Raw genomic sequence first — 26,664 nt, 5'->3', positions numbered from 1 at the left:
TAATTCTGTGTTTTAATCCCCGTAAGAGGTGGTAGTCCCCATCCTTAGGTTTCTTCTCCTGATGCAAGCAGGTGAAAAGCAAGGAGAGTTGGGAAAAAGGAAAGTATTTTTTGTGTTTTATTTCCTCCTTATTGAATACTAGCCAGGTGAGTTATTGATTTTTTTTTTAACAGAAAAACACATTAAGGAAATAGAACTAGCATTTTGATCTCCTACTTCTTGCCAGATAATTGGATTTTAAGATTTTCATTGAACATCATATTCGTTTCCAAAGAAAATTTAAGGAATTTTGTAACCAATTTTGAAATTATAAAGGGGTAAATCATTTAGCTAAAAAAACCCAACAACCCCAAAATACATAGAGTTCATTTTTATAGGTAGGAGAGAGTGAAGACATGCACTGAAGGCCCTGTCAAGCACGAGCCTTTTCAACAGGCTGTGGAGAAGCTTTAAAACACTGACGATCAAGGCAACCTCTTAGGCTCTGTTTTGGGATTCCTCTAATTGCCATCTAAAAGCTAAAAAGTAGGAAGTCTCTTCTTTTTCTCATGGAGTTTATAAAGTTATGAAGTCTCTTCTCTCTCTTGTGGGCTTGCTTATCTTCTATCATAGATCGCTCTAAGTCGAACTCCTTTACTTGCAAGGTATGTTTCTTTCCTGTTCTGCTCTGTTGTGGATCTTTTATGCATACATATACATAACAGTATACCCCTCCTTACCTCAACATCCCTTCAACATATCCACTGCTAACTGATCATGCAATCTAAGCCACTGGCATTGGGTTGGCCATCCTAACATTAAAATGGGATCCAGGTTGTTGAGTCTTGTTTTAGAGCCCTGCAGAAAACCATGGGGCTTAAAATGAAATGATGATGTGGGTTACATGTGTATATCTATTTGTCCAAATGATACAGTTAAGATTTTTTGATGTATGTAAATTTTATATCAAAAAACTTTTAAAGTATTGAGTAGGGTATAGGAAATGAGTAGAGGTAGATATGAAGCAGAATAATGATGATTGAAGCTGAGTGACTGGCACATGGGAGTTCATTTCACTATTCTGTTTACTTTGTGTATGTTTGAAATTTTATATAATAAAAAGATGAAATGGTGGTTCTTAAAAAACAAAAGGTGTCTGTATATATGTATAATAAATAGCTTGACAGCTAGATACAGATTTAGATATATAAATGATAGATGTAGATTTAGATATATAAATGTTGGATTTCATACATAGAAAAAAAGACTAAAAAAACATACCAGAACGTTAAAAGAGCTTTACTTCTGTGTTGTAGAATTATAAGTAACTCTATTTTCTTCTCTATAACATTACTTTTCTTATTCTTTCTCTTTTATTACCATCATCATTTGTTATTGTTATGCAATGAGAATGAGTTACTGTTATAACTGGGGAAAAACGCTTTAGCTGTGAAAAGGGTTCAGAATTAAAATTGAGATTCATTTTTAGGTTCTATCATCCAGAGGAAGTCCATTAAAATTATAATAAATAGGATAAGAACAAAGAAAACTTAGAACAACAAGTAACAATGGGTGCAAGTTTGAAAATAAATTTTACAGCAATGGCATGTGAAAGGACTGGATTTACTGCACAGAAGTACCAAGGTCTTGGAAGAGAGGTACTTCTGGAATCCACGGCCAAGCAGTCTCAGAGAACCCTACCCACGGTGTCACAGTCAAGTGACTGATGGCTTTATTCTACTGTGGACAACACACACACACACACACACACACACACACTCAGCACTTACAGGGGGACCGCGGGCACCCTCCGGTCCTGGCAGACCTGGCGCTCCTGTTTTGCCCTGAGGATAAAGAAGAAAAGAAGAACTTGAGGACAACATTTGCAGGATCTTCCTATTCTCAGCTGCCGGAGCTTCACAGCATCATATTTCCATCAGCCAGTCTCTGCCCCCTGCCAACCCTACCCTCTGGTACTGTGGTCCATTTTAGTCCGTAGAAATCTGCACAGTATAGCCCTGCCTATTATGTTCTTGGCTTTCCTGGGACGGTGCTGGTTACACAGGTTTCATCTTTGAAACACCCGTTCACAGTGCCCCTTCTTATCCTTGGAAGTGTTCTGGTCTGGATGAGAAATTATGTAGACGCCCAAGTTAGAAAGTGCTTTATACCTACTCACAAAACCACCCCGAGGCAGCTAGTAACGATTGCATGGTACAAATGGGGACCTGAGGCTCAAAGAAGTTATGGTTTCATTGAGTTAACAAACAGCCAAGCCAGACTGGACCCCAGCAACACCCGAAAGGAGGCTCTCCTCAGCCTGGCAGCAGTGCCTGCTGACAGGGGGCCTGCAGTTTACTGCTGAAGTCCAGATAAAGTGGTGAGAGGTGAGGGAGGGTTAGGGTGAGCCGGGAAAGTGGGTGAAGGGGCACGTGTGCTTGATGGGGAGATGGGCAGCATGCTGGCCCTGCCTCCACGGTAACAAGAGGGCCTACTCCCCCAAGTCTCCGTTCATTTTCACAGCTTATAAACCTGGAGGGCCAGAAGGGGTCCATGGCGGGGCATGGGAGAGGGAGAAGGGCATCCGTGGATTCAGAGTGAAAATTACAGGGAAAGGAGGATAGGGCACCAAGCTCTAACTTCCGAGTTTGTTTCTTCTTCTGTCCCAGTTCATCTAAGTCTAGCCGTGTGACCTTGGGGGTCATTACCCTTCCCTGGATCTGTTTCTCAGCTGTAAATTCAGGACAGCCTCCCTGACGTAGGTCTCTGTGAACGAGCCTGGCTCCTGCCCCACAGTCAAGTGGGGCAGCCGTCACTGGCCCAAGCTGCCAGCAGGCAAAGGGTAACCACCAGCCACTGCTGAGGGTTTTCCACGCGCCAGGCACAACGCCAGCGCTTCACACAACAGTGTCGAGTCCTCACTCTAACCCATGAGGGAGGCACTTTGGTTCTGCCCCAGGCAAAACTCCAAGGCACAGAGAGGTTAAGCGACCTGCTCGAGGTCACACAGCTGGGGTTCTAGTGCAGGCGTTTTGGCTCCAGAGCCTCTGTACTTCACCCTACACTGTAACTAATACTCCAATGCCTCCTATTAAAAATGACGAAACGGGCAACTCTAAAAGCGGCGTATCTACCCATTTATCTGTGTATCTATCCATGCATCCAGCATCTGTCTGTCTACTGTCTGTCTGTCCATCCATGTCCCCAATGTATAGGGACTTGAAGGAATAAGTCAAAGTGGAAATTAACCACCCACTGCCAGTAGCCAGTGCTGCTGTTTCCCAGCCACGCCCCCTGGCTCCCCGGGAGGGCTCCTGCCACTCTGTTGATCAGCCCCCACTCAGGCAGAAGGCCGTGCCCAGAACAGCCTTTGGGGCACTTGACTCCGAGGTGTTGAAGGCCCGAGTGTGTGGGAGTTCACGCCCCAACAAGCAACCCCCAGGCAGAAAGGCTGAAGTTGATGCAGAATAAGAATACCCCAGCCCCCTGCTCCCTGGCACGGGTGGGACCAGGGAGGCCACGTGTGCTCCTCACACATTCTCAGCTGGTCTCCGGGGGAGTGGACCCGAGGTGCCCACTGGAACGTCTGCCCACTGGCCTTCCAGCAGCTTTCCTTCTTTCCTCATTCCATTTCCTCACTCTGTCCATGCTCCTGGGATCTCCTCCAAATACCCCACCCGCCCCCCATCCTGGTCTCCAGGTCTGCTCTCAGGGGACCTCTGGTGCCCCCCTCTGCCAATCTCCTCCCAAGCAGCTCAGAGTGATAAAGGTCAGGATGGCCACACGCTGAGACCCCGGAACGAACTGACAGGTGAGCTCTGGACCACATGCTGGGGAGAGCTGCCGAGCCCCCTGTGCTTCCAGCAGAACTAGCCTTGCCTTCCATGCACTGACTTAGCCACTGCTTACCCAGGGCAGACCTGGCCTTCCATACGTCCACACCCAGCGCCTGGCACAGGCCTATCTGGAAAAGGCATTCCACAAACAGACTGAGTGAAGACCAAGGGCCTCAGTTATCCTGTACTGCCAGTGACAGCCTCTCAGGATAATACACTTCCTGCAAAAAAGCTGATTGCCTGCTCTGCGTTGACTGAGCTCTGGGGTCAGCCTTCAGGGTGCGGGTCCCGGATGCTTCATTTACCAGCGGTGTGACCTCGGCCAGCCTATCTAACCTCTCTGTGCCTTAGTTTCCTCATCTGGGCCAATAATGATACCCACACCCCACAGAGGTTTCCTGGGGCTTACACTGTGAAATGTAATGAGGCGCTCAGTACCCCCTCAGTGTGCACACGGCAGCTGTCAGCCACGGTGGCGATACCTGTCCTTCTCGCTCCCTTGCCACGTCCTCAGCCTGGCTAACCGCCGCTTGCCCACCAGGGCTGCGCTGCCGGACGTCAGCCTTCAGCAGCTCAGATGAGTTGTTTACTTTGCTCGCTGCCCTAAGCTCTTACTTTCCCCTCAGCAGTGAGTCCTGGTCTCAGCATCTGGCAAGCAGTGAAAAGTGATAAAGAAGGTACTTCTGGCAGGTTGCATAAGACGCAGAATGAGTCATAACAGTTACGGCCGCACAAATTAAATGGAGCACAAGCCTTGCTCTGGAGACTGTTATGTAATTCCACTTACTGGTTCTAAACGCTCTGAGGTTCTAACCTCACCAGGAGTTAAAACTAGAGCAGTTGGAAAAGTAACTTACTGAATTAATTAACAGTTAGAGAAGCCTGATGCATTTAACCAATTTCTCACCGCATCTGATTCTCCAGCAACTCCAACAAGTTGCTACTATTATTCTCATTCTATTTGAGATGAAACTGAAGCTGGGAGATGCTCTTTGACTCAAGCCAGGTCGCAAAGCCTGTAGGGAGTGAAGCCAGCATCCGAAACCAGTTTCTTCTTCTGGTTGTGGTTGTAATTTTGGCATAAAATATTTTAACTTAATTTTATCAATAAGCACTGCACACACGGCTCCAAAAATTAAAAAGATAATAAAATAACATACTACGGACCAAAAATTGACGTCCCATCCCTCTGTCCCTTCTGCTCAGAATCACCCATCCTCACTTCCCTCCATGGATGGAAACTACTTCTCTTGGTGTTTCTGGAGTCTCCCAGAGTCCCTTTATGTAAATGCTAGATAAATATACACAGACCCATTTTCATACAAAATAGGGCAGGCTAAACACACTGCTCTGCGCCCTTGCGTTTTTACTCAACAATGTATCTTGGAGAAGTCCCATGTCAGTATCTAGAAAACATCCGCAGTCTTCTGCACAGCTGCTTGGTATTTACTGGGTGCATCCCATCCCCATCATTAACTGTCTCCTGCTGGTGGGCGTCGGGAGAACCAGGTCTCTAGGCCCCAGGGGCCACCTGCCATCTTCCCCTGGGTGTTGAGGCTGGGGAAGGGCTTTGTGAAGACAAAACTGCTGCTAGGAAATGAAGCTTCAGCATCATCACTGAGCCCAGAGCCACACTCAAGAGGGGCTGACAGTCCTAAGGAAGGACAACTCCGAGGTCAGGGAGGTGGGTCTGAAGAAATCACTGCACACTTCCAGCCAATAGCTGCTGGGGCCACAGAGACGGACGTCCTCAGCAGCACACAGCCCATCTCACTGTGTGGCCCGGCAGCTGACATTAAAGATAAAGGAAAAAAAAAGAAAACCTCTATGCCAATGTCAAAGAAAGGGCAAACTCACATCCCCTAGAGAAGGCAGGTGAAGCTCAGGCTTTCAGGGGTTTAACAGGCTTTTCGGATGTCAGGTTTCCACTCCAGCCAGTGTTCACCTGCCCAGTTCCCTTCTACATCAATAGGATGGAGGCTGCAGAGGCAGTTAAAAAAAAAAAAAGCAGAAAGGGAGGGACAGGAGCCCCAGGATAGAGTTCACTCCCCGAGACTCAGTTTCCTCAGCTGTAAAATAGGCACAGCGGTGTTTACCTTGCAGGGGTCTCAGGAGAATTAAATGAAGAAATGCACAACAAATAACTCTCACTGTGCCTGGTTCACAGGAGCTCTGGACACAGAGTAGTTGCTTCTGAGAAATGGCTGATCTGGCGTGTAAGTGATAAGAACCTTAGAGTCCCTTACCGGCTCTCCAGGGGGCCCTGGTTTTCCATCTCTGCCTTCTTTGCCTTCTTCTCCCTGCAAGATAAACTCAAATTGGTTATCTGGGTGAAGATGCTAAGAGGAAGGGAAGGACAGACGCCTTTCCGCCTGGTGTACAGCTACGTTCACACACACCAGGCAGAACTGGCTTCATTTTTCATGGTTTCTCCCCCAACACCACGCTTCTGGCTTGGATCTCTGGTTGGCAGTACCTGGCACACAGTGCAAAAGCAATAAACTGCATTATTATTGCTATAGATTGAAAGAAGCCCCTACTGGACATTTTCACGAAGTCAAACTTTGGACAATATGGGCTTATCTCTGGGTTGACCATGGCGAAGAGGAGGCGAGGAGGCGGCTTCTGAGGAAGACGGCAAGGACCCCGAGGGGCCTGCAGCGGAGCACCTAGCTCCTGGGACACAAGCGGGCGAGGTGAACGACAGCCAGGGCCATGTCCGGGCTACAGGAAGGCCACGAACATGCCACGTTTCTTTCCATGAAATCAAGCTACAATCCCCCACCTGCTCCCCACCTCCTGCTCTCAGTGAGACACTATAAGCCTCATGTTTCATCTAAGAGACCATTCTTCTTCAGGAATCTCTGCAGATCAGGACAATGATTACAGCATCACACAGACTCAGGTTCCAATCCTGGGTCACCTGGGCTGGGTGGCTTCCGGGGAAAGCAAGCACCAGGCAGCAAGGCAGAGGGGAACCTGAGTCACACCGGGCAAGGTTTGAATCCCACTTGCACCAACCATGCCTATGATCCTGGGTGAGTTATTGACATTCTCAGCTCGCAGCGGCCCCTCTCCTAAACACAGATGACACACCTGTCTGGCAGAGTCACGAGGGGGCTCAGAAGCAACGCCACCACCTGCAACGTTTAGCAAACCAGGCGTCGGTAACCGGCGCCAGCAGCGTGGCTGCTCCCGCCGCGGCCGGCGCGCACGAGACGCTGCGTCGTTCCTCACCAGCGCCTTCAACGTCAGCGCCCGCGGCCGGCGCGTCGTTCCTCACCAGCGCCTTCAACGTCAGCGCCCCGGCGCTGGCAGGAAGCACTGAGGACGGCCGTCTAAGTTTACTGACCATCCAGGCCACTAGCCGATGCTCCACGTGCGCCCGTAACGCCTTAAGACCCTGCTCCTGGCATAACCATGGTAACGCCAGGTACGCCGGCTTGGCTGACTCGGAGGCCCCGCAGTACTGATCCTCTTTTCAATTAAGAGTTTAACTCCAGAAACCGTTTCTCCCATGCACGGGGCAGCGGGGGGGAGGGTCAAGAGACCCACGCACAGAAGAGAAAGCCAACGTACCCAGGTGAGACATGCACAGGAAGGAGAGGCCGGAGGCTGGGAGGAGACCCCAGGGGACCCCTGGGGCAGGCACCTGGTTCTGGGAAGCAGCAGGAGAGCCACTTCAGACAACGCCCAAGAGGGCTGAGTGGGGCCTATTGAATCACCTGAGAAGGAAATGTGGCTTCCAAGAGAGAAAGACTGCTCTTGCTGACTGCATTGCTGAGCAATCCGTGAACTCTCAGAGCCTCATTTCTTCACCTTTAATAAATTAAAGGGACGTTGACACTCACACTGCAGGCGGAGGAGCTGTAAGGCATGTATGAAGGGTCTTTCCTGCAGTGCACGACACAGAGCTGGCCCTTTATCACGGGAAGTTTTATAATTCTATTTCATGGAAGTCAAACGTCGGTGCTCAAAGAGTGTTAGTGAAATGTTACACTGTATCCCTCACAGCCCCTATCGGACATGGAAGCCACTTCCCATTTTAATGTGTCTTACAGTCGGTCAGTGTAAGTAAACAGACCCATGTCTTTTTGCAGGTTGCTCCTTCTACCTGAAATACCTTCTTTGTGACCCCGCTCAACTTCCTCTGCCTGGATAACTTGACCTTGAGTACTCATCTATGAGGGTCACCTACCCCAGGCACCCTTCCAGGCCTGGCTTTCCCATTTATCTGTCACACTATGCATCACGCTCTGTGTCAGTGGTTTCTTCCTTTTTTGTTTGGCTTCTCCACCAGACCCTTCCCCTGCCAAAAAAAAACCACTCCGCGCTGGTTGGGTACATCCGGTTCCTTGAATGCCGGCATACATAGGTCAGGTGCGTGCTGTTCATTCTTGGATCACTCATTCCTCCTGTCCTGCACTCAGCCCAGATTTAGGAAACACCGACTTGCCTCTGTGATGGGGGAGGGGGTGGGTGGAGGTGGACAGAAAACCAACAGGTATTTATGATTGTAAATCCCAAGTGCTGCAAGGGGTTATGAAGGAAGTGCTCTTAGAGCACAGCTCTGATTCCCACCTAACCCCACTGGGCAGGTTCAAGGACGTCTCCCTGGAGAAGATGATGTCTAGCCGAGACCTCGGGATGAACAGAGGAGCGGGGTGTGGTGAGGATTATGCATATGAACACGTGGAAAGCTCTCTGCACTGAGCCCGCCCTGCGGTTAGCACAATGCGCATGAAAGCTATGATGATTCCTATTGCCCGGGCAGAGGGAGAGGAAGAGTTTTCTACATAGGGATGACTTGGAGGAAGGCAAAGCTGTTTAGAGTGGCTGGGAGGAAGGGGTGTGCAGCAAGGCTGGAGTGTACAGGGACAGGGCTGAGACAGAGACAGAGAGGAAAACAGGGTGAGTTCACGAGGCGCCAGGGAGGTCGATGTCTCGGCTTTCCTCTGAGGATAAGAGGGAGCAGGGGTTTGCACTGGAGGGAAAGAAGGAGGGAAAGAAGGAAGGAAAGAGGGAAGGTGGGACAGAGGAGGGATACTACTAAGAAAATCACACACTCGTATCTCAGGTCATTTCTCTCTTCTCCAGTACCCTAGGACTTTGACCATAGGGTTTGGCAGAAAATTCAAACTGGAATTTTCTCTCCTTAGCTTTATTATTCCTGGAATTAAATCAAGTATTTCCTAGCTGCTATGACACACTAGGCTACAGCGCTGCAGTTTATACCAACCGGGGTTTCACATCCCAGCCTGTCTTTTAAGATCTGTGCGCCCTGGACAGGTAACTTAACCTCCGGGGTTGTGTGGTTGCAGTGACGGCTACTGGTGATGCCCTGGAAATGCCTGCTCGACCCACAGTAGCACTTATCAGACACTCAAGGAGGAAGGGCTCTGGGAAAATAATTCACGCATCCACATATTTATTTAAGTAATATTTGCCGTGTGCCCACCACGTGTGGGGAACAAAAGCCTCGTCCCATAGAACCCACAACCCAGAATATAAGCCCATGACTACCAGGCACTCTTCTGTTAGGTCCCCAGATCCAGCACCCAGTAGGTGCCTCATCAGTGTGTGCTGAATGAGCAAATCAATTAGTGAACAATGGTGGAGGTGGTCACTAATCAAACCATTACGCAAATAAACATGTGACTACCAGCTGAGACAGGCACTTAGGAAGAAAAGAAAAAGAGACTAAGAGAGCCTATCCTAGCCTGGGGGGCAGAGGAAACTTCTAGGAAGTGATGCCTGGGATGAGCTGGAAAAGATCAAAGGCATCAAATAGTGAAAGAGTGACAAGAGGGCATCCTGGGTGGACAGAAAGGAATGTGCAAAGGTCCTGTGGCCTAGAGAGGAGAGGGTGCAGAGCGTTCTAGAAACCAAAAGGAAGCCAGTATGGCTGGAACAAAAGGATGCCCCGTGGAGGGCAGGGGTGGGGCTGTGTCCAGGGAGGTCCCAGCTGCAGGCACACGTCAGACGAGGATCCACACAAGGATTTATTCTCGATGAAGAAGGCAGCACATGGCCTCTCTGGACCAGCCTTATTACTGACATACCAGAGAGTCTGACCCTATTGAGAAGTATATTAAATTGAAAAGTCCGGAACAACATTTGTGGAAAGTAATTTTGCAGTATGTATCAAGAACCTTAGATGTTATTGTGCTCTGACCAGTAGACTCCACTTTTGGGCACCATCCTATAGAAATAAAATAATAATCTAATGTAAAACAGTAATCTAATGTAAAATAATAACTTAATGTAAAATAATCTATTGTAGATTTTTAAAATAGCTATAAGACTTATGAGGCAATAGAAGAATAATCATATATATTATGGTACATTTATTGGGTAGAATGTATGTAAAATTTATGAGCATTTAATACCAGTGTGGAAAATAGAAAATGTTTATATTATCACAATTATCACAGTTACGTATGTATGTGTCTGTTGATTGATGTGTGTGTGGAGAGAGAGAGAGATGAAAATTTTATTTATATAAGTAAACAACAACAAATATATAAGGGAAGAATGAGACTAAAATTGGCTTTGGTTAGTATTATTTTTCTTCTAATTTTCTATAATGCCGAAAATTTCCCTAGTAAACATGCTTTGTGTCAACAATGGTGGAATATAGTTTTCTTTGCTTATTTTTGTAGTAGAGAAACTAGGTTTTTTAAAAAATGCCACTTACTGGGATTCCAGGTAATCCAGATGGGCCTTGGGGGCCAGGAGGACCTTCTTTCCCCTAAAAGATCCAAGACACGAAGCACCATTAAATTTCTCGGATTGGCTTTTCTGGAGGTAAATGATCTCACCCAGAACTGCCTTCGTGGGTTGGAAGGAGTCTTCAGTGAGGAGCAATGGGTGCCTCTGCATCTGCCTCATCCACCTGGTTCCTTTCCAGGCGCTGCTTCCCTGCAGGGCAGGCAGGGGCCCTGGACAGAGCACAATCATGCAGGTTGGTGTGCAGACCGGAACTCATCTTGGCCTTATTACATAGACTCGGGGAATTAGTGCTTGGAAGGCGTACTGGGAAGAAGTTTAGGGGTCCACAAGACCTGGGTCCAGATGCAACTCTGCACTTTGTCCCCAGACCGCCTCACAGCACAGACCATAGCACGGGCAGGGCTTCTGCATACAGCACTCAAGACAAGTAAAGAACTGACCAGCTGACCAGGGGCACATGGTTTTGTTACTGCCACCGTCTTATCCAGAGGTCCCCCAACTCTTTACCATCAGTGCTTGCTTTTAGTATCCCTTTCCCCCATGAAACAGACCTTGAAAGATTGTGTTTACCAAGGTGCATTAATACTTCCTTTCTCATTTTACTCAGCAAAAATACACATCACTGTCAACTAGAGTTTCTAAATCAGATGAGGTAATCAGTGTTATCATTTTTATTCTAATGTGCATATTTATATCATCCTGCTTCTCTACCATGAGTAGTTTGAAAGTCCTGATAACTTTATAATTTCCTGCTAGTGTTTCCTTTGCAATAAAACACTGATGTCTGGCTTTACACTCTGATCCACATTCCACACAAAATGAAATATTCTTAAAGGTTGTGATGTTATCCCCTTGGAAGAAAAGCAAAAGCAAAAATATTTTGATATTTATTTCAGATTCATAGAGATTAAATATACTGTCATGTAAAGTGTTCAATGAGGGGACCAAAGCACACTTTCTTTAGTAAGTACTAGTTAAACTCAATAGAAACTCAATAACTGACTTTCATTTCCAAATCTGAAGAAAATGAAAGATACCAGTGTCACATCATTAAGATACTGAGGGACTTCCCTGGTGATGCAGTGGTTAAGAATCTGCCTGCCAATGCAGGGGACACAGGTTCGAGCCCTGGTCTGGGAAGATCCCACATGCCGCGGAGCAACTAAGCCCGTGCGCCACAACTACTGAGCCTGTGCTCTAGAGCCCACGAGCCACAACTACTGAGCCTGCACACCACAACGAAGAGTAGCCCCCACTCGCCGCAACTAGAGAAAGCCTGCGTGCAGCAACGAAGCCCCAACACAGCCAAAAATAAAATAAATAAATAAATTTATTTAAAAAAAAAGATATTGAGAATTTTTTTCCCTAGACCTTCGGGAACTAGTGAAGAATGAACAATGTTTTAGGTTCACTACTGGTTTGTTAAAACCTATTCTCGAAAGTATCTACACTCAAAAAAAAAAAAAGTATCTACACTCTACCTATTCATGATGGGAGGTTACTCTTAGCTCTTAAAAAATGAAATGCTATGTTTACACATTTGCATTGATAACAATTTGGCATGACCTGCATCTCTGTAAACTTACGTTGCGTGATATTTTAGACTGTTTAGACATATCACCACTTACACCAATGCAAAATAATAATAAAACAAAAAAAACATTCACCCCCTCCCCATATCACGACACCTACAAACATTAACAAATAAAGTGGGTTTTTTGGTCAACTTGGGCCAAATATTCACCCTAGTTAGGTATTTTTACATATTGATAACAGAGCTTCCTGGATCCCTTCTTGGACGCTTATTATTCCCAAGACCCTGCTATGAAAGCACTAGTGATCTAGGACAGGAGTCAGCAAGCTCCCGCCCTCTGCTTGTTGCTGCAAATAAAGTCTCATCCAAACGCAGTCTCACCGCTAGTTTACATAATGTCTGTGGCTGATCTCACCTGACCGTGGCAGAGTTGAGGATTTGCAACAGAGACCGTATGGCCCTCAAGACTAAAATATCTACTATTTAGGGTCTTTCTGCTCCAATCAGGTGAGTCGAAGACTCAGTAAGGAGTCAGTATGGTTGTTCCCAAGCCTGTTTTTACCACTTGTTGTTTGCTACGGAAATTACACAATTTAATTGTTTATTAGGTTACCCAATGAAATTTAGGTGGAAAAAGAAAAAGAATGATCTTTTTCGCAAATTAAGATGTTGAAAATATTTGATAAAGATGAGACATTCACTGTCTAAATATATAGCTGATAGCTGTACCACAAGATAGCTATAAAAGATTCGCAAAAAATCCTAACAAACTAGGATCCTACATTCAAATTGCTTCACAGGTGTTGTTATACACCCAAACCACATTTTAAAAAATAAATTTATTTATTTTTTATTTATTTATTTTTGGCTGCATTGGGTCTTCGTTGCTGTGTGCAGGCTTTCTCTAGTTGCGGCAAGCAGGGGCTACTCTTCGTTGTGGCGCGCGGGCTTCTCATTGCGGTGGCTTCTCTTGCTGAAGTGCACGGGCTCTAGGTGCGTGGGCTTCAGTAGTTGCAGCACGTGGGCTCAGTAGTTGTGGCTCGTGGGCTCTACAGCACAGGCTCAGTAGTTGTGGTGCACGGGCTTAGTTGCTCCGCGGCATGTGGGATCTTCCCAGACCAGGGCTCAAACCCGTATCCCCTGCATTGGCAGGCGGATTCTTAACAGGGAAGTCCCTCAAACCACTTTTTAAAAAGGCAACAAATAGTAAATGGGTGGATGTTTTTTCTACAATATAATGACAAGAGACTCTATTCAGGGGAACAGAAATAAAAATGAGGGCCTTCATCCCATGTCAAAAAGATTGGCAAATGGTTTATATGTTTTAACTCAAAATGCAATAGAAATGTTTTAGATTTCTCTGTGTGTATATATATATTTTTAACTATTCCCTATTTAACTTTCTTTATTTCTGTTTTTTAACTACCAATACTCATTATTTGTGCTAAGAAAACTTCAGCTATTTTCTGGTTTGATGTTTATGTGGAAATACCAAGACCATGGGCAACTTCAAGCACAGGTATAACTTGCCAGGACAGAATCAATATCTCATTTAATGTAGTTTAATTCCTAGGATTTACATCTGGGACCCACATCTTATTCTCCTCAGGCAAACAGTCCATTAGTTTTTATGGGGGAAATCTTTTTCTGTCTGAGAATCAATAAAAAGCTGCCTGCAGTATGGTTCATATTTTATTCATCCTGGGACTTCTCGGTGGGCTGCTTCAAAAGGATTAGCTAGATGATGATCATAAAAAGAACCATGCGGCTGTTATTTTTCCATCTCGACATCCCTCCTGCCCCTACCCCGACCATCCCGCACAGTGGGTCAGCGTGGAGTAACAGAAAGAATGCTGAAATGGGTATTTTCAAACTGACTTAACTCCCAGCTTGGACATTAATTTCCCGTATGACCTTGGATGAGTGACATCACCCCACTGGCCTTTGTCTTCCTCATCTGGGGAGGAAGTGCTCCTGGCACCAGAGTCCAGAGGTACCAGGGCAGGGTTGACCTGCTTGCTAGCAATAGCCCTACCTGGAACATGACACTGAGATTTCTGTAGAGTGGGGTTTGCACCCAGCCCTGAAATTTCCTCACCATGTGACCCTGAACTGGTAGTTTTACCTCTCTTATGCCCACTTTCCTTACTTATAAAATGGAGACAATGATTCCTATTGATAGGGCAGTCAGATGAGATAAGGGATATCAAGGGACCGTAATTTCCTTTAAGTGAATATGCATGTAATGACTACGAGCACAGTGCCTGCTAAACTGAGGTTCACCTTTGCTTTACGGTGTTGAAACCAAGAATGGTCCCGGCAGCTTCATGCAATGAATATAATGCTGGTGTTTGAGACAAAAGTCTTGGATTCCAACTACCTCCACCTGTGTAGTTTTAGGACCTTGACCTGTGACTTCCACTTTCTTAATTTCACTCTGCTTTTTGAACAACTGGATAACAGTAGCTACCTCCTGCCTGACATACCACCTGGCTCATACCACAGGCTCAGGACGGGGTAGCTCCCAGGCTTTCTCCTCCCCTGTGCCTCTTCCAAATAGAAACCAGGCCGAAAAGGAATAGAGAGATGGGGCTAAACCTTGAACTAGTTTGAATTGGTTGTAAGCTGAATTCTGGAATCACAGATTGCCAGGTCATTTCATCCAAACCTTTAATTTAGAGGCGAGGTAACCAGGGTTCTAACACAAAGCAGTTCCTCCTGTGGTCGACCAGCAGTGAACAGACCTGTGGAATGTGAGCCACAGGAGTTAAGGAGGACCAGGGCAGGGCTGGCAAACACTTGGGGTTCCGGGAAAGTCCAAACACAAACTGAAGGCACATCCTCTCCAACGAGGAACTTACCGGGGATCCTTGGATTCCTGGCGGTCCCGCAGCTCCGGCAATTCCACCTGCCCCCTAAGGGTGGTAAAGCAGAAAGCCAGTTTGCTGTGTATCTGAACAGAGGTCATCAGCACCTCCTCTTCGTGCGTGAGGCAATGCACAGACCTTAGATCCTGTGCCCCTTCCCAGCTGTCTGAACTGTAAGTGTTTCAGAGGTGTTTCTGCCTTCCCCATTAGGCTGGGATAGCCTCTGGGAATACAAAGATGTCGGGAGGACAGCAGCCGCATTTCAGGAGAGGCCAAAGCATTCACCAGCTAATTATCCATAAGATGAGAGTAAATGGTCTCACTTCAGAGTGGACATTTTCAGCTAACATCAGGGAACATTTCAGGACAGAAGACAAGAAATAAACAATTGGATTTATCTTCCAGAGAGCTAAGGAAGGCAATTGCCTGTATCGACAATCCAAGGATGAAGAGATGCATAGATGGATAAAGGAAAGGGGAGTTGTACACAGGTAAGTGGTGCAGAGTGAGCCCCAGACAGGCTTCTTCTGCCCTAGGGTTATTGCACGTGCTGTTCCTTCCGCCTGCAGTCTAAACCCCCATGTGTCAGAGCTCATAACCTGCCCTCCTCCACACCTTGGCTCAGGTATCAGCTTCTCAGTGAGACATTTTCAGCCTACCAGATCCAAAATTGCAAGTCCCTGCTCCTCACCACCCCTTTTCTGTTTTTATTTTTCTCCAGCCTTTGCGTCCATCTGACATCTTAGTGTTTATCACCTTGTTTACTGGGAACTAAAACAGTGCCTTGGAGATAGTAGACACGCAATAGTTCTTGAATAAATGAATGAATTAGGAGCTGGGCTGGCTGGGTGATAAAGGTAGAGGTTCTTTAGACTAATCGATGCATTGCTTCTTACTGGCTTTGATGCTTCAGTTTCCTTATCCACAGAAGGCAGAAGGTGATCTTGCCCATGCCATAGGGAGGTGGGGAGTAAACGAGGCAATGTTTACAATGTGCTCAGCACAGACCTGAGGGTACCAGTTAGGAGTGCACCCTCTCAGAGCCAGAGTTCCTGGGTCCACGTCCTGGGTCCCCACTGACTAGCTGTATGGGAAGTTACTTTACCTCTCTGCATCTCAGTTCCCTTGTAAAATGGAGAAAAAGGAAAAAAAAGAAGAAGACAGCACTGACTTAACTTGAGTTGTTGAGAGAACTGAGTAAGGTGATAACACATAAAGAGTTAGCCAGCCAGCACCAGGTACACACTAAGAGATCTCCATAAAGGGCTCTCTGTTATCAGAAGTCTGATGACAGTGGTCTTCTTCTGTGCATGTCTGTTGGCCAACCCAAGGCCAGGAGCACGGCAGGTAATAACTAAGCATGGGATAACAAATAAGCAAGGTCTTACAGTACTTTACTGACACCTTTCCAGCAGTCTTTATTTAGTCCGATTGCATACATTTATTGGGTGCCTATGCCGTACCAGGTGCTGGCAAAGTTTTAGGGATACAGAAATGGCCACACCACGGTCTTGGACCTCAGGGAAACCTGACACAGTTGTAGAAGGTGTGTCTTATTTTCCGTGTAAGACAAATCCTGGAGACAAGCCGCAGTCTGATTTGTCTCCACGTCTTTCACCAGGTGAGGACCCCGTAAATGTTCACGAAATAAAAAGATGTTGATAATATTTAGATAAACAGCCTAAGTTTCATGCGCCCCTGCATCTGGGCTGCTGCAGGGGAAAATTACACACCTAACAGAATGATTGCATTTCTACTCCAAATTTGGATTCTTCTACATAATTTTGCCAAAAGCTTTTGGCATCCTAGACTCTGGCATCTAGCTAAGCTAGCAGGTTGGGAACAGGGTAAGGGTTTTACTGGAAGAAGAATGCTAACAGAGCACCAGAAAATAAACTGTGAAAGTAAAGAGCTCTGTCTTTTTGGTATCTATATATAACATCATGAACACTCAAAAAACAATGTATGATTGACCAGGAGGGTCAGCTGCCTGCTCTTGAATTTCTTCTGCATGACTGGCCCCTAAACCTGAATGGGCAGCTGACTCAGCATCCATTCCCAAAGGCAAGTAACAGTCCAAGCCACGGCACAAAGTGAAGGCTCAATAAACACCAGCATGATGCTGAATAAACTCAGGGATCAGCTGGAGACAGACAAGCAACCTAGACCAAAGGGAGGTAAGTTTGCCAAGAAGAGCATCAGTCAATGTTAGCACCACAGCTACCGGAAGAGCAAGGAGAACATCTGTTTGGAGGGGGAGGAGGGTCAATGGGAATAAATGGGATGATAGTAAAGGCTGTTGCTATAGCTAGACCGATAACAAGTGCCTTAGAATGACAACGAATGAACTGTTGAAAACAGTAATAATACATAGTAATAACTTGCAGTTATTATTATTGTTATCAATTACAGTAAGTCCAAGAAAGTCTGGGTTTGCACGACACTCTGTGATTCCCTGAGCCTCTCACCATGGGACAGTTTCCTACGGAAGCGGGAAAGTTGCTTCTATAATACATTTCTTACTTAAGAGCCTAACCTTGGAGTTACCCCAGGCTTCCCCCAACCTGAGCTGGATGAAGAATGCTGAGTGCAGCCTGTGCATCCCTGCCAACGGCCCCTGTCCCCAAAGCATTCTGACTACACTGTCCCTCAACGTAGCCAAGCCCCTCTGAGCTCACCCCAGATGCCGCCGCGACCTACATTTCACTTCACCCCAGACACCTTTGGTGTCAGCCCACTCTTTAAAATAAGAGGTCTGTCCATGTGATACCACCTCCAGGGAGTAGGGAAGTATGCACAAATGACAAGGCCAGAAGAGGAGGAGATTCAAAATAATTACTTACCGGTGGCCCAGGGTTCCCTGGGGGCCCCATGAAACCTGGAACTCCTGGATGACCCTAGGAAAACACAAGGCAATTATTTTAAATGATTCCCCAAAAGTTGCACTTTGTGCAACTACCGAATTTCAGACAACAAGCTAGAATCCATCTTCTAACTCAGATAAAAATTCTGGATATAGATATACACATATGAACATATTTATATATATATAAATAGGTGGTTGAGGGAGTATCTAATAATATTTACAAAAACACATCTATCCTGTAACTGGATTTGCTTCAAAATAACGTGAAGGAAGAAGGATATAGATGAAAACAAGAGTGGCCAAATAGCTGGAAGATATTATGACCAGGTGATAAATACAATGGGGTAATTTTTATTATATGCTCTTATTTTGATGTATGTTTGAAGTACCCCATAATAAAAATTTAAAAACAAATAAATACATATACACACAATTTATACCCACAATGGAAATAGCTAGATTAACTGAGTTATGGCATCTATGACAGTATTACAGTTATTTTAAGAAAGAGATTCACGTCCCCATGTGGCGAGGAGTCCATGTGTATTATAGAATGAGCTAAACCGGTTATGCTGCAAAGTGTATTGCATCAGCATTCATTTAGTACAGCAATGTTATCAAACCAAACAAACCACCACGAAAGAAATGATCTCCCTGCCCTCCTCCTTCACCTCCTTCCACAGGAAAACACAAACTGTAACATTCAGTCCAGAGATCACTGCCGTTCACAACTCATAACAATAATCCAAAAAAATCTTGTCTTTCAAGATACAAGTGGAATTTTCGCTGAGTATGTCATTCAGACCTTTAGTATAGCTCTTATCTCACCGCCTCTGGATTCTTTGCTCACATGCCTCACCCTGTCGCTGAATGAAAAGCCCTGTGAGGTTAGGGATCTGCCCAGCACTCATCCTGTATCGCAGAGTCTGGTGCAGGGCCTGGCACGGAGCTGGTTTACGATGAGTACCGACCGAGAGACGGATAGAAGATTTAGAAGGAAAGGGGAAGGGCAGGAGGGAGAGAAAACAGGAAAAGAGGGAGAAGAGTGACAGCAGCAAGGCACAAGCAGAATAGCCAGTTTAAATGGCTTAAAGGCTGTTAGAGGCTGAGGACTTGAGAGTGCAGGGTGAGCTGGTAGCCCTGGATAGGAGACGAATGGGAGACAGCGTTCAGATCCACACGGGAACACTCTTACAGTGCATTTGGAGCAGTGGTCCAGCAGGGCTGGATGGGCCCTGAGCAGAGAAGGGGTGTCTATGAAGCATTTTAGCTCACACAGTGAGAGTCATACAACAGAAGTGGTGGGTGGGCAGGAAGAAAGAAGGGGGCGTTTTGCATTTTGTAATGAATGACTACCAGTTCAGTGAGCAAGAAGCACTAAAAGTAAACGAGTACAAAATTTTAAAATATGTGTTTTTAAAGAAAAGAAAAGGTAGGCTCCTCGGATAATCGGGGAAGGGGAGTGTGGCAATGAACCCAGGTGGAAACCATGGAAACATGATGTAGAAGAAAATCCTACCAAAGGCAAAGAAGAGACAAGAAACGATTGCAGAAACGGTGGAATGAAAGTTACCTAGGAGAAATAGTGATGTTTCTTCAGGGCGAATGTTTCACTGTAAAATAAGTTTTTACCTGATCACCTTTCTGTCCAGTCTCACCATCTGCACCACGTTCTCCTTTATTTCCCTTAGGAGAAAAAAAAAAAAAAAAAGAAAATTACTGGAAATTTTGCTAGCGCTACGTTGCAAAAGAAAAATTTTGCAATGCATTCATTCTCTCATTCTTCATCAATTTCTTATCAAGTTTGTGCTGTAGGCGCAAACTAGCTGTGGGACCTTGAGCAGGTCATTTAAACTCTGAGTTGTAGTTTTTTTAATCTACAAAATAGAGTAATGATTGCCCCCCTCATGAAATGTTGGGAGAATAAAATCAAATAATACATGGAAAACACTTAGCATAGAGCTCAGGATATAGTAAGAGTGCAATAAATATAATTATTATTTTTTACTATTTTGTATTTGAATCCTGGCTTTGTCATTTACTAATTGTGTGTCATTGGGCAAGTTGTTTCAACTCTCTGTTTCCTACTTCTAAAATGAGAATGATAACAGCAGACTCATGGGGTTGTTGTGAGGATTACATGAACTGAAATCTACAAAGTAGACTAGCGATGGGTTCAGTGTTAGCTCTCAATAAACATCAGCTATCGTCATTCTCATCGTAATTATCACTATGATCATTATCACCATCATCACCACTGTCACCATCACTGTTGCTGTCATTATGACATCATCACCACCACAACCACTATCCTCTCCTCATATCAATCATCATCATCACCACCGTCACTGCAACATTCACTCCTGGCACCTCTAACATTCTCCTCCTCCTCCTCCCTCACATCACCATCATCTTCATTATCATGGTCATCAAGACATAGCCTGTGACCTACCAAAAATATAGTTTTACAAACTAATTCTGAAAGTAACATTCAAAGGTTCCAATCTCTCTTAACTGTCACCTTTTTGGCCCTGTGTTTAGTATGTTAACAAGTATATTCCAGTAAAATATTATTAAACAAAAACATTTCAGTTCCTTTAGAAGAATGTATTATGCAGTAAAAGAAGTCGTTGGCAATTAGTCAATCTTGGCTGTGTTTCCAGGCCTGTCCTCCCTTATCTTTGCATCTTTCAGAAGATCATGTCCCTTCTTTGCTCTGTTTATTCATTCAGTAAATGAAGGATGTGAGGGGCCAGGTCAATCTACGAGGGTCCAGGTCCAGAACCCTACAACTCTCTCACTGAAACATCACGCCCAGTCATCTTCCTATCCAGACTGTTGTACCACATCAGCAGTTCATTGACGACAATAACTACCTAATACACCCTGGCTGCCTCCCTTGGGTATATTGGGAGGGTTAGGTGATCTAATGCCTGTAAAGTGCCAAATGCTTTTGTGTAGAGGAAAAAAAAAAATAGGTTCAGAGGGGAAGAGCATTTGTTCCAACATTTTTGCATGTAATTTTGTCTACTGTTTTAAAATCTATAAAGCCAGCACTGTCTGTAGGCCACTTTATAACCTCAGTGAAAAGAAGTGACAGAATAGCACACCGCTTCTCCAACATTTAGGACGACTGCCTTAAAAGTAAATGGTTTCCTTTCAATTTCCAGTCCTCAGTCTGGGCTTAGAATGGTTTCAACCCTCATCTCACAGCAACTAAATGGCAGCAGCTCAAGGATCTCCACAGTTGTCCTTGTCTCCTTCTCCACCGCAGCTGGGGATCAAAGCAAACACAGCCACCTCCAAGCCTGACTCACTTTCTTCCAGGAAGAGGACTGACATTTACAGAGCCCCTACTCTGCCGGGTGCTCTTCCAGGGCGTCCACATGAGATCCCACTTCACGCATTTCTTTGTGTGTATCCTGAGCTGATGCAAAACAGTATTTAATATGTCTACATTATCTAATTTAGCCAGGAAAACCACTCAGTGAGGTAGGGGTCATTACCAGAGCGTAGAGATAAGAAATCTGAAGATCAGAGAGGTGAAGTGATTCGCCTGAGGTCACACAGGTAATAAGAAACAAGATTTGGCAACTAATCCAGATCTGTCTGTATCCAAACTGCCTACTCCTTACCAAGTTACTCTCCTGGTTATTTTCCTAGGTCGTGTTGCCTTGTCCCATTGGTTTTATAATGTCAAGAGCACTAGATTTATAGTCTAGAAGCCCGACTGACCTTGCTGACCATGTTCTGGGAACCTTTTTATGCACCGAGAATACAGCAATCAAAAAAACAGATTAGAAACAAAACAAAACCAAAAAACCACCTGCCCACCTGGAGTTTACATTCCAGGGACATTACGAGTTTACTACTTTGCTAGCTCAGCTCTCTTCAGTACATGTTTATTGAGGGTCCAATGGAAGGGCTTCATTTTTCCTGTTGAAAAGAAGGGAAGAAACTCCCACCATAACCTCTTTTATTAGAGCATTTACTTCAGAAAACTTGACACTGTGAGTTCTTTCTCTGTCTCTTTGAAATGTATGTAAGTCCTTTTCAAAGCTGAATAAGCCTTTTGCCAGCTCTAGGACCCAGGAAAGTCTTTCTCAAGGACCTGGGAACATCTCTTTGAAATGTAATCAACAAGGAAAATAAAGCCCCATCTCCCAGGTTCTAAAGGAAAGTAGGAGTCTAACTTCATGGTCCCTTGTTCCAAGCTGCAAAGAGAAGTCTGATTTTCTTTTGTACAAAACTAATTCACTAAAGCAGATGATCACTCCGATCACCAGGTGAGTTAGGATGAACATGACAAATGGTGCTGCTTGGTCCTCTTACACGAGAACTAGTTATTGCTCATCCTGAGGACGCACACATCATGGGTCATAGCTGCTTGGCCATAGAAAAGGGTGAGATTTCTTTGTCTTTACAATCTCTTAGCAAAATTGCCGGTGATGCCTTATAATACTCTGGCCTAATGCTTGTACAAAAATAAAATTATTTCCCTTCTTCTCTTTGTGGACAGATTTTCTGGTTTGGGAGAAGATTCTGTTTAGTTTTTAATTATATTTCCTCAACACCATCATTTGCTAAGTGCATAATGTAACAATTATTTAGAGGTTATGTTCCTAGAAGAGGCTGCTCTAAGGATGCTGGCTTTTGTGAATCCCTCAAACAGGTATTCTCTCCAGGAGTTTACAAACTGTTGAGAGCAGGGCCTAAACTTTCTCATATTAGTTAAGTCTCTGTTATTCTCAGAATAAGCCCTGTCCCTGAAATTTTGCCTGCTGTTTCTCTGCCTAGAAAACCCTTTCCCAAGAATGCCTGGCAAAGCACCGCCTAACTTTCCAATGCAACTAAAATCCCACCTCTCGCTGCAGGTGGCCTTCAGAGGTGACCTCTGCCCCATGGTATTATTTTCCTTAAAATCATTTAACTCTTCTCCTGGAAATCTGTTATAGTTGTTATTAACTCAGATGGAGGAACAATTATGAGGACCTCCCACAGTTACACCATCTCACATTTCCTACGTGCTGGGCACCATGCCTTGTGCTTTGTAGATGTTTCTTTGTTTTAATTGTCACATCCTCTCTGTGAGATGAGCCACGTAGTTCTTTTACAGATGAGGGACCCCAGGTTCAGAAGAGTCAAAGTTGCCCAAGTCTTGTAATTAGTAAGCGCAATTTACTCAGCTACTAAGAGGCAGAACTGGGTTGGAGAACCCCTGACCTCTCACTGCTCTCGGTGGCCTCGGCCCCAGTCTGATTTTTCTAAAAGTCATGACCTTGTAGATCTTTCTTCTCCAACACATCAGGCCTTAGAAGGCATGGCCCATTTCTGACCTACCTCTTCCTCCTGACTTGGAAGGGAGCTGTTTAAGGGCATGCGTGGTGAGAATCTTTCAGGATTGAGGCAGCTGTGGGTGAAAAGAGACCTCTCTTGAAGAAAGCAGGGACTAAATGGCTCTGGGTTGCCTTCTGGGAAGAATGGGATTCCAGGGCCTTTTCTGGCAGCTCTAGTAACAGCAGAGGAGGTATTATCCCTGCTCCCAGAATCGTCGAGAACCTCCAAGGCAGTGGGGGGATGGGGGTGGGCGGCTTCTGCTCACTTAGCATCTCCAATCCCTGCAGTTCCCATTACATGATTGGTGGACACGTGGACGAGAAGAAAACCATGTTTTTCACGAAGGATAGAATAAGCGGCACTTCCAAACTGGAAGGCGCTATTGCATCTGACTCTGCAGAAAACCGCGTTTCCAGAAAGTCATGTTCTGATTACCGTCTTGCTCCTTCTTCCTCTACATGGGCTGTAATCGTAACAACAGCCACTGTTTCTCCAGACCCTACCCCTTAGAGTCAGTGTCTTAGGCAGTTCGAAAGCTCCAGACAATGAAGCTCTGGATTTGATGGTGTCATTAACCTCCCCAGACCCAGCAGCCGAAGAGAGCAGCTGCAAATCTGCGAGAAAGATCCTGGGGAGGCTGATTTCCCAGACGCTGGATCACCATCGCACGCAATGAAGCAAATCAAACCTTCTTGATGACGCACGTGACCAGTGAACACCCAGGGCCTGTGGTTACAGAAGGACGCTAACAATGACCATAAATGCTCCACTGTGGGCAGCATTTTCAATTTACAAATTCATCCTGGTGTCCGCAGGTCTGGCAGAGATCCTGTTTGATAACGGAGGCTCAACAGAAAGGAAATGAAACAATCCTCTGTTCTGTTTTCTGGAGAGTGGCGTGGGATGAAGAGCACAGAGACAGGCTTGAATTTGAAGCCAAGAACCAGGGCAAGCCTGTGAGTCCTCAGATGAGGTATGTAAATCCTCTGCAACTCAGCTTCCCAGCAGTAGGTGGTGGCAGGGGGAAGCTATGACAGGGGCTGTACCGGAGACAGTGTTGGTAGAAGTTAGGCTCCCCCGTGGGGAGCTGTCCTTGGTGCTGCCGGTGGTGGTAGCATTACTGGGGGTATAACGGCATACTAACTAGTGCGGGTCCTGGAGTTGGACGAGCAGGGATTCACCTTGGCTATACCACCTACTAGTTTTGTAATACTGGCATTTAATCTTGCTCAACCTTAGTTTCCTACTCTGTAAAGTGGAACAACATCTCTACTTCCTAGGACGACGCTCACCATCGCAGGAGACAATATTGTAAAGCAGGTAAACTGGCCCTTGGCCCTTAACACACCAGGTACACTGTCTCCTGCAGTCCCTGGGAGTAGCTCATTCTGTAGTGTGGACCCTGAGAATTTCTCACAGTCACCATGGACTTCCAAGGGGGGCAAAAAAACCCCGTCTTTCAGAGGCAGCACTAATTTCTGTCCTTTTTCTGGATGGAAGCTTTCTTTGGCTTTCTCTGACTCTGTAAAGGAACCAACCCTCCCTTGAAGGGAATTATAAAAGAACAAAGGCAGAGCACTTGTCCCAAGACACCAACACTTCAGGAGCAGTTGGGCTGATAGAGAAAACAATTCCTACTCAGTGGAGGGAACTCCTATCTGTTTAATTGATTGGCTTTTGTTTCTCTGGTCATTCCATGGCAGAGGCAGCACCCAGCAGCGGCAAGATGACAACAAGGGCTGCATAGTGAGGACCAGCTGAAATTACCCACTGCAGAATCCTCCAGGCGACGAGTTAGCCACTGTTTATGACCCGAGAAAAGAAGGGTAATCCTCAGCAAATAGCGCAGAGGATGCTAGGTTGTGCTGGTGTCTCTTAACCTAACACTGCCCCCGGGCAGAATCTCTTGTTCCATCTACACTGAGACCTGACATCTATAGTCCCTGAAGCAGGAGTCTTAGGTTTGTCAAAACCCTCTAAAACTTCAGTGTCTCCGGATAACAACTAGATGTCTAACCTGCCAGCCAGGGCCTGGGAGATCTGGCTGTTTTCCATCCTGATACCCCACAGGCCCCTGGCTTTGTTGTCACACCACCGTATTTCTGTTTGCTTCCTTGCCTTTTAATAGTAATAATAATACCTCCAACCCCATTTTCCAGGGCTGTGCCTAGGGTGAGGAAAGTAAGCACTCACCTGGGGGGCAAAATGTAAGGGGCCCCGGGAAACCTCAGGATCCAAGATAAAGAATATTTTAGGGCTATATTTTTATAAGTCAAAATTAATGCAAAATAATCCAAGATGAACAAAATATGAACATGTAAATAAATACAGGGCTCCAAAGGGGCAAGGATTAGGGGAAGGCAAGGAAAGTGAGGGATTCATGTGTAGGTTGAGTCTCGTCTTTTTTTTTTATATATAAATTTATTTATTTTATTTATTTATTTTTGGCTGCATTGGGTCTTCGTTGCTGCGCGCAGGCTTTCTCTAGTTGCGGCGAGCAGGGGCTACTCTTTGTTGCAGTGCGCGGGCTTCTCATTGCGGTGGCTTCTCTTGTTATGGAGCACGGGCTCTAGACGCCCAGGCTTCAGTAGTTGTGGCACATGGGCTTCAGTAGTTGTGGCGCACGGGCTTAGTTGCTCTGCAGCATGTGAGATCTTCCCGGCCCAAGGCTTGAACCCGTGTCCCCTGCACTAGCAGGCGGATTCTTAACCACTGTGCCACCAGGGAAGCCCTGGGTCTCATCTTTATTTAACATTTTGATATTTTGTTCCTTATGTATCTACTGCACTCATTTTAAACATTTCATAATACCGCATTAGAGTCTCATTTATCTTGGTTACGGAGGATTTTGGCCTCCCCTTACGTTTTCCACCCAGGTCCTCACTCCAATCCTGGCCCAGGGGCTGACACAGCATGAGGGCTAAGATTGACAGAGGGCTTACAATGTGACAGGCTCTGGTGGGGGCATCTCATGAGCGGCCGTCAGGGCCAGAGCCTGTAAGGTCTCTGCTCTCACACTCCCTAGGGTACCAGGAGGAAAGGGAAGGGCAGAGAGGTAAGAAGCTAGCCCAAGGTCACTGCTGAGACTGGATTCCAACCCCAAAGGGCTTGCTCCTGTGGTCTCTCTCCTACTGACAATTTCCTGCTGCATCCCCCATCAGATGGCCCACACCGTGTCCCAACCAGGCCACAAGAAGAGACACAGTGACACATGTCCCTGAATGTTGGGGCAGAGCAGTGCGTAGAGTTTCCAGAAGCACAGAGGTGACAAGGGGGTCAGAGAGAGCCCCCAGGGCAGCATCGATGTCAGGGGAAGTGGAATAAGGCTGGGAAGGTCAGAGCTCACCCGCTCGCTGCCTGTACGCCACACTCACACACTCTCTTCCCCTTAGAGGTAAATACTGTCACCACCCAGAGCCCAAACAGCCACAGCCCAGACACTTGTTCTGGCAGCCAGAGCTTTGCAGCCTGTTCCACGGCTGCGATCCCAGCTCCTTCCTCCCAGGCCAGTCT

At 45.9% G+C, this 26,664-nt stretch overlaps 1 protein-coding gene across 1 annotated transcript in view; it reads right to left on the bottom strand.

The window, feature by feature from the left end:
- The window catches only part of COL22A1 (collagen type XXII alpha 1 chain), a 266,083-nt gene that overhangs the window by 26,008 nt on the left and 213,411 nt on the right, over positions 1-26,664 (bottom strand). Inside the window, exons 46-51 of the mRNA XM_028166969.2 lie at positions 19,447-19,500; positions 17,792-17,845; positions 14,943-14,996; positions 10,513-10,566; positions 6,062-6,115; positions 1,770-1,823 (exon numbers count right to left, since the gene is read on the bottom strand). Coding sequence (XP_028022770.2) covers positions 1,770-1,823; positions 6,062-6,115; positions 10,513-10,566; positions 14,943-14,996; positions 17,792-17,845; positions 19,447-19,500 — 324 coding nt within the window. The remainder of the gene's footprint in view (positions 1-1,769; positions 1,824-6,061; positions 6,116-10,512; positions 10,567-14,942; positions 14,997-17,791; positions 17,846-19,446; positions 19,501-26,664) is intronic.

This window comes from Balaenoptera acutorostrata, chromosome 17 (genome assembly GCF_949987535.1).
Source record: "Balaenoptera acutorostrata chromosome 17, mBalAcu1.1, whole genome shotgun sequence".
Classification (NCBI taxonomy): domain Eukaryota; kingdom Metazoa; phylum Chordata; class Mammalia; order Artiodactyla; family Balaenopteridae; genus Balaenoptera; species Balaenoptera acutorostrata.
Note: the sequence above shows the minus strand (reverse complement) of the source record. Positions and strands in the feature narration are given on the sequence as shown.